Below are 16056 nucleotides of genomic sequence, written 5' to 3' on the forward strand. Positions count from 1 at the left end.
ATGGATGGCCCTTGGGGTCATGAGGTTTAAGTGAAATAAGTCAAACAGAGAAAGAGAAATGCTGTATGATCTCATCTACATGTGGTATCAGCAAAAGCTAAAGTCATAAAAATAGTAGAATAGAGAGTAGAACAGGGGTTACCATGGGAATTGAGGATATGTTTTTTAAGGGTACAAACTTGCAACCAGTAAATAAATAAGTCCTGGAGGTCTACTGTACAACATAGTGGTTATAGTAAAGAAAATACTGTATTATTAACTTAAGCATTGCTAAAATACTAGATCTTAATTGCTCCTACCACAAAAAATAGAGGATAATTATGTGACATTATAAAGGTGTTAGCTAACACTACAGTGTTAATCCCATTGACATATATAAATGTATCAACACATTTGACATCTTAAAGTTACCCAGTGGATGATTCATACAACTGAATACTAAAAGAAGAAATAGTCCATTTACTGTATGAAAATTTCTAAGAGAAAAATTCAAAAAAGAAAATGTAAAATTAGAAATATGGCATGTAAGGAAAATATTTTTAAGACCGAATCACTTAGCCTGAGAATAGCTTTTTATTCTGTGCTATGCTGAAAAATATTTCACTCTATGCTGAAAGAAAAGCAGAATTAAGACTTAGTAAGAAAGTTCATATCTTGCTCTATGAGAAATGACAGACTTCTCTTATATGTTTTCCTGTCACTCAGTGTGTCAACAGACCTGGGACTCTTGTCAAAGTGTTTCCTAGCTAGCCTGTCTTTCCACATCTGAAATGGAAATCACTCTTCACATGGATGTCAAGATTTGTGAAATGTCTTAAGTTATTGTGGGAAGTCACAAAATATGGCTAGCACAGGAGATGGTTCCTTATCCATCCTTTTTGTTTATCATTTCAGATATAAGTGAACTTAAACTCATTTATTTCTTTCTCCTCTCATACATACTATAAAAACTCAATACAGTGTCCCTTGATTAGGTACAACCATTTAAACTTTGTTGTCTCCATTGCAGCAACTGTCTACAAAGTTGAAATAAGCATCTAATAATTTTTCTTAATCGAAACCACATCATGAAACATTATTTCTTCCACAGTTTCAACTAAGGGAGTGGCAGAAGGAACAGGTGGAAATTTAGAGATACCTGCAGAGTAGTCCTACCCCACTATGGAGATTGGTAGCTTATTCAATGCAAGGGTTGAAGTAGGGAGGCAGAGTAACAGTAAGGGAGACTAAAGAATCAGATGACTTTGAGATTTCCTTTTTGTTTTTTTATTTAAGTGTGGTTGACACACAATGTTACACGAGTGTTAGGTGTACAAAGGTGATCTGACAATTCTATATGTTATGCTCTGCTCACCACCAGTGTAGCTACCATCTGTCATTACACAACACTAGTATAGTACTACTGAGTATGTACCTTCCCTCTCCTTGGCTTATTCTATAACCAGAGGCCTGTACTCCCCCCTCCCCTTCATCCATTTTGCCCATCCTCCCTCCCCCTCCTCTCTGGTAATACCAGTTTGTTCTCTGCATTTAGGGATCTGTTTTCATTTTATTGTTTGTTCATATGTTTTCTTTTTTAGATTCTCCTACAAGTGAAATCATATGGTATTTGTCTTTCTCTGACTTACTTCATTGAGCATAATACCCTCTCAGTCCATTCATGTTGTGACAAATAGCAAGTTTCCTTTTCATGTATGAGTGGCTGGCAATGCTGTTATCTGAATTAGGTAATACAGGAAAAACAAAGGCAGAGAATTATAAATGATGAAAGGAGAGATACTTATCTATATTCTACCAGTGTATTTATTTTTCAAAGTTTGTACAGCTGCATTATCTCTTAATGTAGTATTTGTTAAAGGATCTCAAGTTTGACTTTACAAAGGAGATTATGGATCTTAACACAAAAGGAATCATTGAGGGTAACAGATTTGAAGTAAGCAAGATGACATTACATTTAACCGAGAAAATCAAGTCTTACTTGAAGTAATGTAAGTTTATAGCAAAAGTTCTTTTTTTCCCTGAAATGCAAGAGAAGAAAGAACCCTTAGAACCTGTAGTATCTATGGTACAGAAGTCAGGACTTCTCATACACAGTGAATTTGGTCCTCCTCGTGGCGAATTTCCAGGAAGCCAGACCCTTCCTGCTCAAATGATGTGGTTTCCTAGGGGACATATAAATAGTCTTTTCCTCCATAAAAAAATAGTTAAGAATAGAAGCCAAGGACCCTCCCACACATCAGAGTGCAGCTGTCAATGTGGCCAACAGAAGCACAGCATTGGCAAAAGCAGCTCTAGAAGAATGTAGGGAAGGGTAACCACAGAGGTAGCAGGGAGTAAGGAAAACACAGGAGACATAGTCAGAAGAAACTTAGTGCAGAAAAGAGCAGCAAGCATTCAGGACATGGGTAAGCGGGAAGCAAGGAGAACAGGTGAAAGGATTTATAAGGATATGTAAAGAAGGTAGCAAGGACCTGCTAGACACAGACTCAGTGCAAACTGGGTGGCCCTAGAGACTGCCTGTATGCTTCTAAGAAAAGATCAGAAGGTGGGGAAAAAAACGAAGTATGACAGAATCAGACTGAAGCATTGGTCTTCACCCAGGGATGAACCTGCTGAAACAGAGCACCACACTGCTGGCTCAGAGTCCAGAGGCTTCTGCCTGGGAGCCATGATTCACATTGCCCACCCCTACCATGTCCTGAGGAGCAAATTCAAATTTTATTTTTATTTTAAAATTTATTTATTTATTTATTGACTTACTTACTTATTTGAGAGAGAGAGAGAGAGAGAGAGAGATAGTAGGTGCATGTGTGAGTGGGGTTGGGGGAGGGAAGCACAGAGGGAGTGGGAGAGAGAATCCCAAGCAGACTCCCCGCTGAGTGTGAGCCGAGGAGGGAGAGGCTCCATCTCGTGACCCTGAGGTCGTGACCTGAGTCAAAATCAAGCGTCGGACGCTCAACCAACTGAGCCACCCAGGTGCCCCAAATTCAACCTTTAGAAGGCAGTGCTAGCTGTGGGGCGTACTTCTGCCTCTTAAGAGTTAACTTTCATGAACTGGTTGAAAAAATTCATATTGTATGTTTTTTTGAAACATAAAACATAGTCTATACCAGCAGGCTTTAGTTCCAACAACACTGTGGTTTCATAAGTTGTTGCCTGATCTTCTAGGAGTTAAAAATCTGACAGCAGATATTTATAATCAGCCATGATCCTTTTTTTTTTTTTTAAAGATTTATTTATTTATTTATCATAGACAGAGAGAGAGAGAGGCAGAGACACAGGAGGAGGGAGAAGCAGGCTCCAAGCCGGGAGCCTGACGTGGGACTCGATCCTGGGACTCCAGGATCGCGCCCTGGGCCAAAGGCAGGCGCTAAACCGCTGAGCCACCCAGGGATCCCCAGCCATGATCTTTTTTAAAAGAACCCATTAAGGAATTACTAATTATTAAATATAATGAGCAATTTAAAGTTAGCAGTAATTCTTCTGATAATTAAATGACCTCTTGTCCCTTAAGTAAACCATCTGATAAGCTGTACTAAATTACTAACAATTCATCTTCTGAATCTCCTGAACTTCAAATAGGATTTTAATTAATTTTACCCTCATAACCATTAATTGCTGACAGCTATATTCAAACCTCAAAAACCTAAGTGCTAGTATCTTCCCTTATTCTCAAATGCAACATGATGTACCAGCTAAGAGACAAAAGCTGGAGCAAATGTTAGAGGTACATTGTGTGCATTCAAAAGTACACTGTGCGCAGCTCCATTGCTTACCAGCCATGTGACCTTGGACAAATTATTTACACTATGACTTGATTACCTCATTAAAATGGGGATGATGATAATAATGCTTACTTCACAGGGCTGTTGTGAAGATTAAACTAGCCTAGAACAGTGCCATAGTAAGTACTTATTAGCAAATATATAAGACGTTTAGAGCCATGAATGGTAAATAGTATGCACTGTGTGTTAACTGTATTTCTGTTACTTTCTAATGCTCCTCACAGTCATTTTTAGTAGTTTGAAGTATGAAGTAGTTTGAAGTTTGAAAATATGCCCAATGAGCAATCATGATTCTCAAAAGACAAAAAATCATATGACAATAATGACATTATACTTTTGTTTTTAATATTTAGTTCATCTCAGGGTAATAAATCTATCCCTTTGTGTTCACCAGAGTTGAAAACATGTCAATGAGATTGGAAGAAATCAACGAAAGAGAAAATTTTATGAAGACGTCCCTACAGACTGTTGACCTTCGACTTTCTCAGCTGGAAGAACTGTCTAACAGAATGGTGAATGCTCTTGAAAATCTCGCAGGAATTGATAGGACGGACCTGATACAGACACGGTCCCGAGCTTCTTCTGAATGTGATGCAACTTATCTCCTAAGACAAAGCAGTATCAATAGTGCCGATGGCTACAACATGTATAGATACCATTTTAATGGAGAGGAGTTGCTGTATGAGGATGCTTCTCTCTCCATGCCACCAGGGACAGGATTCAGGAAAAAAGCCTGTTCCTTCCGAATGAAGGAAGATAAGGAGTCAAAAATGCATCTGGTACCAGAGCGTCAGGGCAGCCTTCACCTTTTATCCAGCACAAGTCCACCAGCAACACCAGACTGCAGTCAACTTGCATTAGACAACGTCAAAAATGCTTCAGAAATGAAATTAGGTCCAGATATTGGGATTTCAGCCAAAGATGATGGAAGGCAGGTAGACTCCAAAAGGGAAGAAACTATTCCCCCAATTGTAAATGAAACAGATGTTATGTACGGACAGAACAAATCAGATTTTCAGAACCCTCAGCTAACAGTGGAAACAACACAGATAGAAGGCACAATTTCCTATCCCATGGAAGAAGCAAAGTTGACACGCTATCATCCTGATGAAACGTTCAGTGCTTATAAAACCATGAAGTCCAGAAGCTTTGTATATTCCCGTGGACAAAAGCTGGTCAGTGGGGTTAACAACTGGAATACAGAGTACAGTTCAATCAGGGACCGAGCACACCCCTCCACAGTTCAGCAGTGGACGACAGAATGGAAATATCAAGTTCAAAAGATTACACGTTCTCGAAGTACCGACATCCCTTACATTGTCTCAGAAGCTGTGATGCAAGCCGAGCATAAAGAGCAATTTACCGATATCAAAGATGATAACTGTGTGTCTGAAATGGTCCCTCAAATCTCTCATTTATCTGTAGCTGTAACTGACAGAACTGAGAAGGAAAATTTACTGTCTGTGAAACCAGACCAAACCATGGGTTTCCCATCTCTAAGGTCAAAAAGTTTACATGGCCATCCTAGGAAAGCTAGAGCCACTCAGGACAAACTAGACAGATCAGGACATGCCTGCAGTGTAAGTAACTTAGCAGTTGTGTCTGGAATTACGACAGAAGAACAGAAGGCCAAGCAAGAGAAAACTTCCACAGAAACTGAATGTTGACATATTCTGTTTCTTTGATTTTTAAAACAAAATCACTGATGAATGCCATCTTGGCCATCTAACTAATCATCAATTTCTGAAAACATTTTCACTAAAAATGTTTGGCAATTTGGACTTCAGGTTTAAAATGTAATGCACTAAACGTAAAGTACTTTTTTGCTAGCATGTATTAGTAAACTTAGGTTGTTTTTAGTTGGGGTATGATCAAATGACAGTGAAAATAAATTCCTCAATCAGTAAAAGATTCTATAATCTCTTTATTTCTGAAGGCCACCAAGTAGCCTAAGAAATGTCTTTGTGTGCCACCAGTAGGTTACTAATGGAGTAAAGGGATAAATAAAAAGAGAGACATGTGAAAAAGCAAACATGGAATAAAGAAGAGGAAGGAGAAGAAAAAATTGTGAGGTACAAGAAGTAAGAAGTGGAAAGGAGCCGTCAGCATCATATTTTTATGGGTTTCTAATTTCTGTTTCAATATTTCATGTTTTACAATTACACAGTGAAAACAGAAAGTACACGATTATGTCAAAGATCATACTGTAATAGTTTAGGGTGACCAGGGGTTTTGTTGATGTTTAAAAATAAAGTATCCAATGTGCATTTTCCTGTTGTCATAGAGTCCCTGAGAGCAAACACAACAAAATTGTACTTCTGCCTATACAGTGGTTTGTCCAAAGCCGTGGGTAAAACCTGAGAGATACATACATCATCAAGGTGGGAATTGTTGAAAATCTCAGAGACCATTAATGGCTGAGAATACAAGGTGCTGTGCTTCAGCTTGTAAGTTCAAAAACCTACCAGACTGCTGAGGCCCCCCATGCTCATGTCAGGAGCCGTTGTCTAGGAACCCTTAAAGCCATGCCTACCACCACCACTCTTGACAATACAAACGGGCAGAGAGGGACAGAAAGGGCTCTCCTCTGGCTAGGACATAGGCCACTAAACATTCATGGAAGTTAGAGTTGGATCCTCGGCCCTTACTCTCTCCCAAAAGTCTCTCTGGGGAAGTCTCAGGGAGACTCAGGGAGTCCCTGGAGCACACATAGAAGGCCACCTTCACGCTTGGAGTTATATGCCTACTGTTACTTTAGTGAAGTCCCTCATGGGGGGAGGCAGGTCAGATAGAAATGATGATAATCACCAAACAGCCACTGCACCCATTCTCATTCTCATGTGAAACTCTCGGACTGTCACATCATCAAAAACCAGCAAGGGAAAAGAGAGAGAGATTCACCATAGTTATGTTAGTTACGTAGTTATGTTAGCTATAAAGATAGTGATCAGAGATAATTAACAACTAAATGAGACTGAAATTTTTAATAATCAGGTTAAAAATCCCTGAATCGGGCTGAATTTATCAAAAAGCACTAGAATACCATTGCATGGATGATGGGGCTTTGAAAGAAATGATAATATTTACTTAATAAACAAAGCTACTGCTACATTGAGAGGTTTTTTCCTATTTTAATAGAGCTGATTTTATTTCCTTAATCTTAATTTTATTTATTTATTTATTTATTTATTTATTTATTTATTTATTTATTTATTTTAAATTCAACTTGCCAGCATATACACCCAGTGCTCATCTCATCATGTGCTCTCCTTAGTACCCATCACCTGGTTACCCTATCCCCTGACCTACCTCCCCTTCTGCATGCAACACTTCGTTTGTTTCCCAGAGTTAGGAGTTTCTCATGGTTTGTCTTCCTCTCTAATTTTTCCCCACTCAGTTTCCTTCCTTTCCTTTATGGTCCCTTACACTTTCTTACATTCCACATATGAGTAAAACTATATAGTAATTGTTTTTCTCCGATTGTCTTATTTCACTCAGCATAATATCCTTCAGTTCCATCAATGCCTTGTAAATGGTAGGTATTCATCCTTTCTAATGGCTGAGCAATATTGCATTGTATAGACCACATCTTCTTTATCCATTCATCTGTCGAAGGACATCATGGCTCCTTCCACAGTTTGGCTATTGTGGACATTGCTGCTATGAAAATTTAATCAGTCCTACTACATGTGTTATTTGACCCAATGCTTAACTCATTACATTTTACCTCATTCCTAAATCTTTCCTTTTGGTGCCAAGAAAACTTTCAGCTCTTTGCCACATTCTAGAAAAAAAGGGTTTATCAGAATAAGCTGGAGAACCTATGACTGTTCAACAGAGTGGATATGAAGAAGGCAAACCTTATCTTTGGAACTCCCACTTCTGCATTCATTCCATAGCTCCCCCCTGCCCTTTCTGAGATCTCTCCTATCTTGCCATGGGGCCAAGTCCATTCCCATAAGTTTCATGAGATTTGTGATGCCCATGGAGGTGTTGACTGAAAGGGATGTGATATTTTCCTTTAGATATTCATCTTACAGACCCACGGACATTCTAATGGTGGAATTTCAGAACCTATGGCAGGGACCTGTCTTGCATACCTGAAATCATACTATATACGCACTCTACCACTCAATATAGCTCAAATATTGAATGAGGGCCTATTATATAGGCACTGTGCTAGCTTGCTTATGATATTATTACTCTGTCATTCTAAGTTTGCTAAATATAGAGGATATATGTTAGGAAATAATATCCAATCTAATCAAATCTATTAATATCTAATACAATTAAAATAGGAACACTGTGTATGTTCAAAGCATTTACTATAAAGTTGCCTTAGTAGGGATACCTGGGTGGCTCAGTCAGTTAAGCACCTGCCTTTGGTTCAGTTCATAATCCCGGAGTCCTGGGTTTAAGTCCCACATCAGGCTCCCTGCTCAACAGGGAGTCTGCTTCTCACTCTCCCTCTCCCCACTTGTGCTTTCTTTCTCATTCTCTCTCTTTCTCAGATAAATAAAAATTTAAAAATTGTCTTAGTAAATAAATTAGAAGCATATTTCTGCCCTGTGTAAAACACAGTAAGAAATATACTAAGGCTATTCTTATATACCATAAATTCTGGCACACTCATAAATGTTATATTTGTATAAGCTGAAAGTAAGCTCATTGTTATACTTGATCATTGATCATTGATATACATGATATACATGATATACATGATCATTGATATACACTGATCAAGAGGAATTAAGAATTGAACTCATAAGTGGTTCTCTCCTTTGAGACTGTATTATTGCTTATTTTCTGAATATATATTGTATCATCTTGAGAATCCTATAGGCTTACACAATTTAGGTTTCCAAAATTCAAAATTTAACTCTTAGCATTATCCTAGAGTTATTCCATAACAAAACATGCATTTTGGGGCAGTTAGCTGGCTCATTCGATACAGCATGCAACTCTTGATCATGGGGTCATTAGTTCAAGCCCTAAACTGGGCGTAGAGCTTACATTTTAAAAATAAAAGTTTTTAAAAATGCATTTTTTAAAATTTTTATTTATTTATGATAGTCACACACACACAGAGAGAGAGAGAGAGAGGCAGAGACATAGGCAGAGGGAGAAGCAGGCTCCATGCACCGGGAGCCCGACGTGAGATTCGATCCCGGGTCTCCAGGATCGCGCCCTGGGCCAAAGGCAGGCGCCAAACCGCTGCGCCACCCAGGGATCCCTAAAAATGCATTTTAAGGGCACCTGGGTGGCTCAGATGGTTAAGCATCTGCCTTTGGCTTAGGTCATGATCCCAGGTTCCTGGGATCAAGCCCCACATCAGATTCCCTGCTCAGTGAGGAGTCTGCTTCTCCCTCTTCCTCTGCCCCCCCCTCACTTGTGATCTCTTGCTTGCTCTCTCTCAAATTAATTTTTTAAAAATAAAGACTTTTAAAAATGCATTTTGCTTGGTACATACTGGAAAAAAGACAAATGAAGTCATCACCCTACTATCTTCAACATGAAAAGATTATTTTAAAGAAATGTTTATTATAAAGGATACAGAAAATCACACAAAACAAATATATGACTTCATTACTTTAAGATGAAAATCTTCATAACCACCACTCATATTAATAGAATTTCCAGCTACCCCAGAAGCTTCAGAAGTTCCAATCTCAATCACCTTCCTTCCCACAAAAATGACCACTGTCTATTTAGTCACTTCCTTGTTGTAAAAACATGACTCTGAACCTAGGTGGCTTAAAACACCTATGTTATTATGTTTATGGATGTTGTGGCTCAGGAATTCAGTCAAGGCACAGAAAAATGCCCCTGATTTATAGTATTTGGTGATTTTCATGGTAAACCCTCCTACCACGACCAATTGCAAGCAACCCATGTTACATCTGAATGTGGAGTTGGGAAAAAATGCTGACAATTGGCTCCTGCAAGCCAGTACAAATGCACTAGAGCACACCACTATTTCTATTTCATAGTATTTGAGCTGGGAAGACTCAGTGTCTGGAGATGATTCAACAACTGGAGGCTGACATCATCTAGAAGCATCTTCCCTTCCCTCACATGCCTCGGGGTGGATCCTGTTTGTCAGCTGGGATCTGAATCTCAGCTAGGATGATCCACCAGAGGACCCATGCATGGTCTCTGCATGTGACCTGGGCTTTCTCACAGCACGGCAGCCTCATAGAAATTAGATATCTTACATAGTAGTTCAGAACTTCAAAAGTGAGTGTCCCAGTGAGCCAGGAGGAAATGTCATTGCTTTTTAGAACTTAACTTCAGATGTCATGCAGAGTCACTTTTATTGCATTCTCTTGGTTACAGGTGAGTCACTAAGGCCAGTCCAGATTTGAAGAGAGGAAGGAGTGTTTAGAATTTTGCAGACATGGGGCGTATGTGTGGTGCAGTCAGTTAAGCATCTGACTCTTAGTTTCAGCTCAGGTCATGATCTCAGGGTCCCGAGATTGAGCCCCATGTCTGGCTCTGTGCTCAATATGGAGTCTGCTCAAGATTCTCTCTGCCGCTCCCCTCACACACACTATCTCTGTCTCTCTCTCAAATAAATAAATCTTTAAAATAAAATTCTGCAGACATGTTTTAAAATCACCACACTTGCATTTCATTATAGCTTCATCACCTGAAGGTCCTTTAGCACTATAATTGAGCTTTGCTTGCTCTCTCTCTTTTTTCCACTTGCTGATTCTCTCCCATTCCTTTCTCTTCCTTACATCTATCTGTTAAAGAGCATGGGCCGTTTGTCTTGCAAAGTTTCCCACAATCTGAATTTTACTAGTTGAATATTCATATGCAGTTTGACATGTTTCACCGTTTCTACAAATTGTCAGAATTTAGAGGCTTACTCAGGCTTGGATTCAATTCTTTTAGCAAGGCTATTTGGATGGTGTTGCTTCCTCCCTCATGAGGCACATATGTCTATTTGACTCTTTCTGGGGTGTCTGTAGCTGTTGATACTGTTTGATACTATTAATTAGGGTTACTTAATTCATAGGAAGCTAAAAATTATAATAATCTACCCTATGATTTCTTTTTCTTTTATTAGTTAGGATATTTATAAAGAAATTATTCCTTTCACTTGCTACTTGTTTCATAGTAGTACAGGTCATATCATACAACAAAGACAATGATTGGCTTTTCCCATTTATTTGCTGGTTTTTAGGATGTTGAATAGGTTACCTATTATCCTGAATGGTGACCAATAGATTGAGATACACACACACACAATCATTACCTCATGAATTTTAACATATGGATGTGTTTCAATCCCTTGCAATTATCAAGTTCTCACATTTTTCTCCTTGAGTATATTAAATATGTTGCTCCATTTTCTTCCATCATAAAGCATTGCTGCCAAAAAGTCTGAGGATAATCTCAATTTCTTTCATCTAAGTCACTTGCTCTTTTTGTCTAGGTACCCAAAGAAATTTGCATTATTTTTTTCTTTAAAATCCAGTAGTTTTGGGATCCCTGGGTGGCGCAGCGGTTTGGCGCCTGCCTTTGGCCCAGGGCGCGATCCTGGAGACCCGGGATCGAATCCCACGTCAGGCTCCCGGTGCATGGAGCCTGCTTCTCCCTCTGCCTGTGTCTCTGCCTCTCTCTCTCTCTGTGTGACTATCATAAATAAATAAACATTTTTTAAAAATCCAGTAGTTTTACAAGAACGTGTCTTAGTGTTGACAATTCTAGGTCAATTTTCTCAGGTGCAATGTGTCCTCTGAATGAATAGATGCAAATCTTTTTTTCTTTTTTAATCTCAAGGAGACTTTCTTGAAGTCTAGTTTGTAGTATTTGTTCTGTTTTCTTATCCCTGCTTCCCTTTTTTTCCCCAGGGACTCCTATTACCTGTATGCTGGATCTCCTTTGCATATCTTCAATATTTTCCATTTTTCTCTCTGATCTTTTTTAAACCTCTCTTCATCAATTTTTTAAAAAAACTTCCTCCTCTTTGTCTTCCACTTCTCTTAAGGCATAATCAAATGTGTTTACTAACCCTTGGGTTTCTTTCAGTTTAGTCTTCATTTCCAAAGTATTTTTTTGTCTTATTTCTAATTCTATTCCAAATTGGATAGTTTCATTTTGATTGTTCCTAACTCTGATTTATATAGTTTGTTCATGTCTCATATCATTTTAGTGTCTTTTAAGTAGTGGGTGTTAGCTTTGATCTTTCCTGTGGGCTTGTCTTTCTGGTATGCTTTTATTATCTGTAGAAGTGCTATTCTTTTTTTTTTTTTTAAGATTTTATTTATTTATTCATGAGACACACACACACACACACACAGAGAGAGAGAGAGAGAGAGAGAGAGAGAGAGAGGCAGAGAGAGGCAGAGAGAGAAGCAGACTCCTCGCAGGGAGCCCAATGGGGCACTCGATCCCAGATTCCGGGATCACTCCCTGAGCCGAAGGCAGACGCTCAACCGCTGAGCCACCCAGGCGTCCCTAGAAGTGCTATTCTGTTCTTATTCTCTTTCTGACTATGGTCATCTTCTATGGGATTTGACTTCCATACTTCCCTGTTGCTTATGTGTATGTGAAATGGGTTTTCGTGAACTTTTTGAAGGAGGCAGTTTTCAGGACAGCTTTTCTAATTTCACAAAGAGCCTTTTTCTGTTTTGTTTTGTTGGTTTGTTTGTTTGTTTTATGGTGTAGTATTAACATGTTAAAAGTCAGCTTGCTTTTAGAGGCTTTCTGGTTATTTATTTATTTATTTATTTATTTATTTATTTATTTATTTTTCTGGACCTTCTCTTTCCTTTGTCTCTATCTGGTTCAATTTTGTTTCCATGCCCAGAAGTCTGTCCTCAGTGTTGGCCCCTTTCCTAAGGAAGCCCTGGTTAAGTGAGTTTCAAGAGTTCCTACAGTTATATTGCTCCAATCTCCTCAGACCTTACCATGAGCCCCTCGCACTCCCATGATCTTGGAGATAACAAACACCCCTTCCTATTTCAGCTGCTATTTTCAACTTGACTGGCTGGGCCTTCCAGTGAATACCTTCTGCTACTCTGGAATTTTCTAGATGCCTCACTGATTTCCTCAGTTGATACCATAAAGATCTTGTGACTGCTATTGCTATGTTCTCACTTGCCTGTACTGGAGATTATGGGGATACCATTTCACTTAGATTTGGTGTAGATGTCATCTATGGGTTTTGATTTTACTTTACAATTGCTTTGCCTGTTTTTATGTGGAGAGCAAACAATAATGTTGCTGTTGCAATGTTTCCAGAATCTCCCTCAAGAAATAGATTTTTTAAATTACTTAATAGTCATCCTAAAGGCCCACATACCCAGGCAATGGCATAGTTTTGTGGACAGTATATATAACCATGTTTTACTTTTCCCACTGCTTCCACCATTACTTTCTTTTATCTGGACTATTCTAGTAGCTCCCAATTAGTCTCTTGGCTTCTACCATGCTGTACCTCTACAGCAGTAGGAACAATTGTTTTAAAAATATCAGCCAGATTATATCACTCTCAGCTCAAAATATTGCAAAAGTTTTTCTCAACTTTCAGGCCCTGTGAGATCTGGCCTGTTCTTTGACTTCCTCTTCCAGTGGATTAGGCTGTATCAGCCATATTGGCCTCAAACACACCAGGCAGGCTCTCATCTCAGGGCATTTGCACTGCTATGCCCTCTGTCCCCAAGCTTTCCCTTCTGTTTTCCTCCTGGCTTGCTCCCTCACTTCTTTGGTCTCTGCTCAAACGTCATTTTGTCAGAAAGGCCTTCCATGACCACACCTCACCTCCCATCACAAAATAGAAGTCTCATCCTTTTTCCATGCTTTATTTTTCTTCATGGCTCTTATTATGATCTGACATGTTATATATTCATTTTTTATGTATCATTCTATAATGCCATAAGCAGGAACTTTGTCTTCTTGACCACCTGAACATTTTTTTTTAGCACAAAGGTAGCACTCGATACAAATTTGATAACTGAATGAATATATAAAATACCTAGAATATAACAGGTATTCAAGAAAGGTTAGCACTTTTTTCTTTTCATAGGGGAAAGGAAGTGCTCTGTAGGGAATACCAATATCTATCATGACAGAACCAATTATAGAATAGAATAAAAAAATAGGAGAATAAAATAGTGGCATTAGAGACAAAAGAAGAAGTAGTCAAAGTATCAGGGAGGTCAGGGCTGAATAGAGGCTGTAAGACTAGTGCTATGGACTGCACCGTGTCCTTCCAAAATTCATATGTTGAAGCCCTGTCCCCGCAATGTGACTACATTCAGAGATAGGACCTTTAGGAGGTACTTTTTAGTGAGATCATTAAGGGTGGGATCTGGATCCAACGGGATCAGTGCCCTTAAAAGAAGAGATACCAGAGCACATGTGCTTGCTGTGTCTCTCTCCCACTCTCTCTCTGCTTTTCCCACCCTTGGGCCTATGAAAACACAGCCAACATTGGCAAGCAAGTCAAAGAGCTCTTAGAAGAAATCTAGCTTGTCTGTACCTTGATCTTAGACTTCCTACCTTCTAGAACTGTGAGAAAGAAATTTCTGTTGTTTGAGCATAGAGTCTGTAATATTTTATTATGGCAGCCCAAGTCAATACAATTAGGTATCTGAAAATGTCATAAAATTTAGTGTTAGGTTAATAACAAATCTGGAAATCAAAGTTTTTCTACTTTTCAGTTGTAGGGTCACGTATTAAAGTTGTAGATCCTAAGAAAATCAATATGACAAAATCCAAATCACAAAGTCACTCAAGTATAGAGAAAGCCCACATATTGCTTGAAGAGTATTTGTGGAAAAAAATATCCATTTTCCCCCAGTGTTGAGACATAATTGACATATACTGTATAAGTTTAAGATATATATATATACATATAATATATGTATATATATTCTGTGTAAGTTAAGATGCATAATGACTTGACTTACATATACTGTGAAATGATTACTACAATAAGTTGAGGGAGCATTCATCATCTTATACAGACACAATAAAGAGCAAGGAAACAAAGAAAGCAATTTTCTTGTGATGAGAACTCATAGGATTTACTCTCTTAACAGCCTTCCTATATATATCATACAGCTGTATTAACTATACATTATATCATGCTATACATTACATCCTTAACATTTATGTATCTTGTAACCAAAAGTTTGTATCTTTTGATCACCTTCCTCTAATTCCCCCTCTCCTACCCCTGCTTCTGGTTACCACAAATCTGATCTTTTTTGCATGGATTTTTTTTTTTTTTTAAATCCAGTTCAGGCAGAAAAATCAGACTATTCATAAAAATTTTTAAATGTATGTACACAAGTGTTTTTAACACCTATAACCAAATGAACTTAACACTTTAAGTACAACTTTGGTTCCTGAGCAAATGAAATCATTTGTTACCCAAACAAATTAACAAGACAGATCAGTAGGGTTTTGAACCCAGGATAAATTATTTTCAGAGAGAAAGCAAACTTCCGAATCTTCAACATTTTTTAATGTTTCAATTAGCATTGTCAGTATGATTGTGATTCATTTGGCCACATCACAGCTTCCTTGTGACATTAGTTATAAAATGCTAGACTAGGGTTTTACTCTTCAAAGCAAAATTAAGTCTCAACTAATAGATTCACCAAAATGATACATCACGAGCCTCCTTCCACCAAAGACTGCTCCAGTTCAGAGTTAAGAAATGCCCTGTGCTCCATATGCTGAAATTCATCTATCTGTTCCTTGCAATCAATGGGCAGATTATTTGGCCGACAGCCTGCCTACTGACAGTGTGAGGTCCTCACACTGCTAGACCCTCACTCTCACCGGGCTTCTGATCACTTCTCTGCTCATTAGTATCTGTACCCGAGAGGATGGGCAAGAAAAGAAAGGAAGGTAACTTGCTTCCCATCTTCCCCCCACACTACATTTTAACAAGGAGGGTAGAAGTCCATAAACGACGTTGGGGAGTCTGGCCGGCCCGCCAGTGTCATCTGTCAATAGTCTCGCGGCCGCGCATCCCACGGAAATCAGCAGTCCGCTTGGCCGGTAGGACATCCCGGCCTCAAAGCTTTGCGGAAAGACAGCAGACGGGAGGATGGAAGAAAATCTTCCCCGCTCGTGGGACTTTTAAGAGAGCTTTATCACATGAGTACAGAGAGCACAGGACGTTTGATCCTGGTCACTGCTGGCAGCGCCTGTCGTCTCCCCCCAGTGGGTCCCTCGCACGCTGGGTGCGCGAGGTGACTGAGTCCAGGGCACCAGAGTCCCCTTCCCCAGTCCCCCGGGCTCCTCC

At 39.1% G+C, this 16056-nt stretch overlaps 1 protein-coding gene across 1 annotated transcript in view; it reads left to right on the forward strand.

Annotated features, from left to right (window-relative positions):
- Window positions 1-5452, forward strand: part of TRPM1 (transient receptor potential cation channel subfamily M member 1) — a 101095-nt gene extending 95643 nt beyond the window's left edge. The window contains exon 31 of the mRNA XM_041751111.1: window positions 4180-5452. Within this exon, the coding sequence (XP_041607045.1) occupies window positions 4180-5452 (1273 nt within the window). The remainder of the gene's footprint in view (window positions 1-4179) is intronic.
- Window positions 5453-16056: the final 10604 nt, after the last annotated feature.

The sequence above is a fragment of the Vulpes lagopus genome, chromosome 4 (genome assembly GCF_018345385.1).
Source record: "Vulpes lagopus strain Blue_001 chromosome 4, ASM1834538v1, whole genome shotgun sequence".
NCBI classification, from domain to species: Eukaryota; Metazoa; Chordata; class Mammalia; order Carnivora; family Canidae; genus Vulpes; species Vulpes lagopus.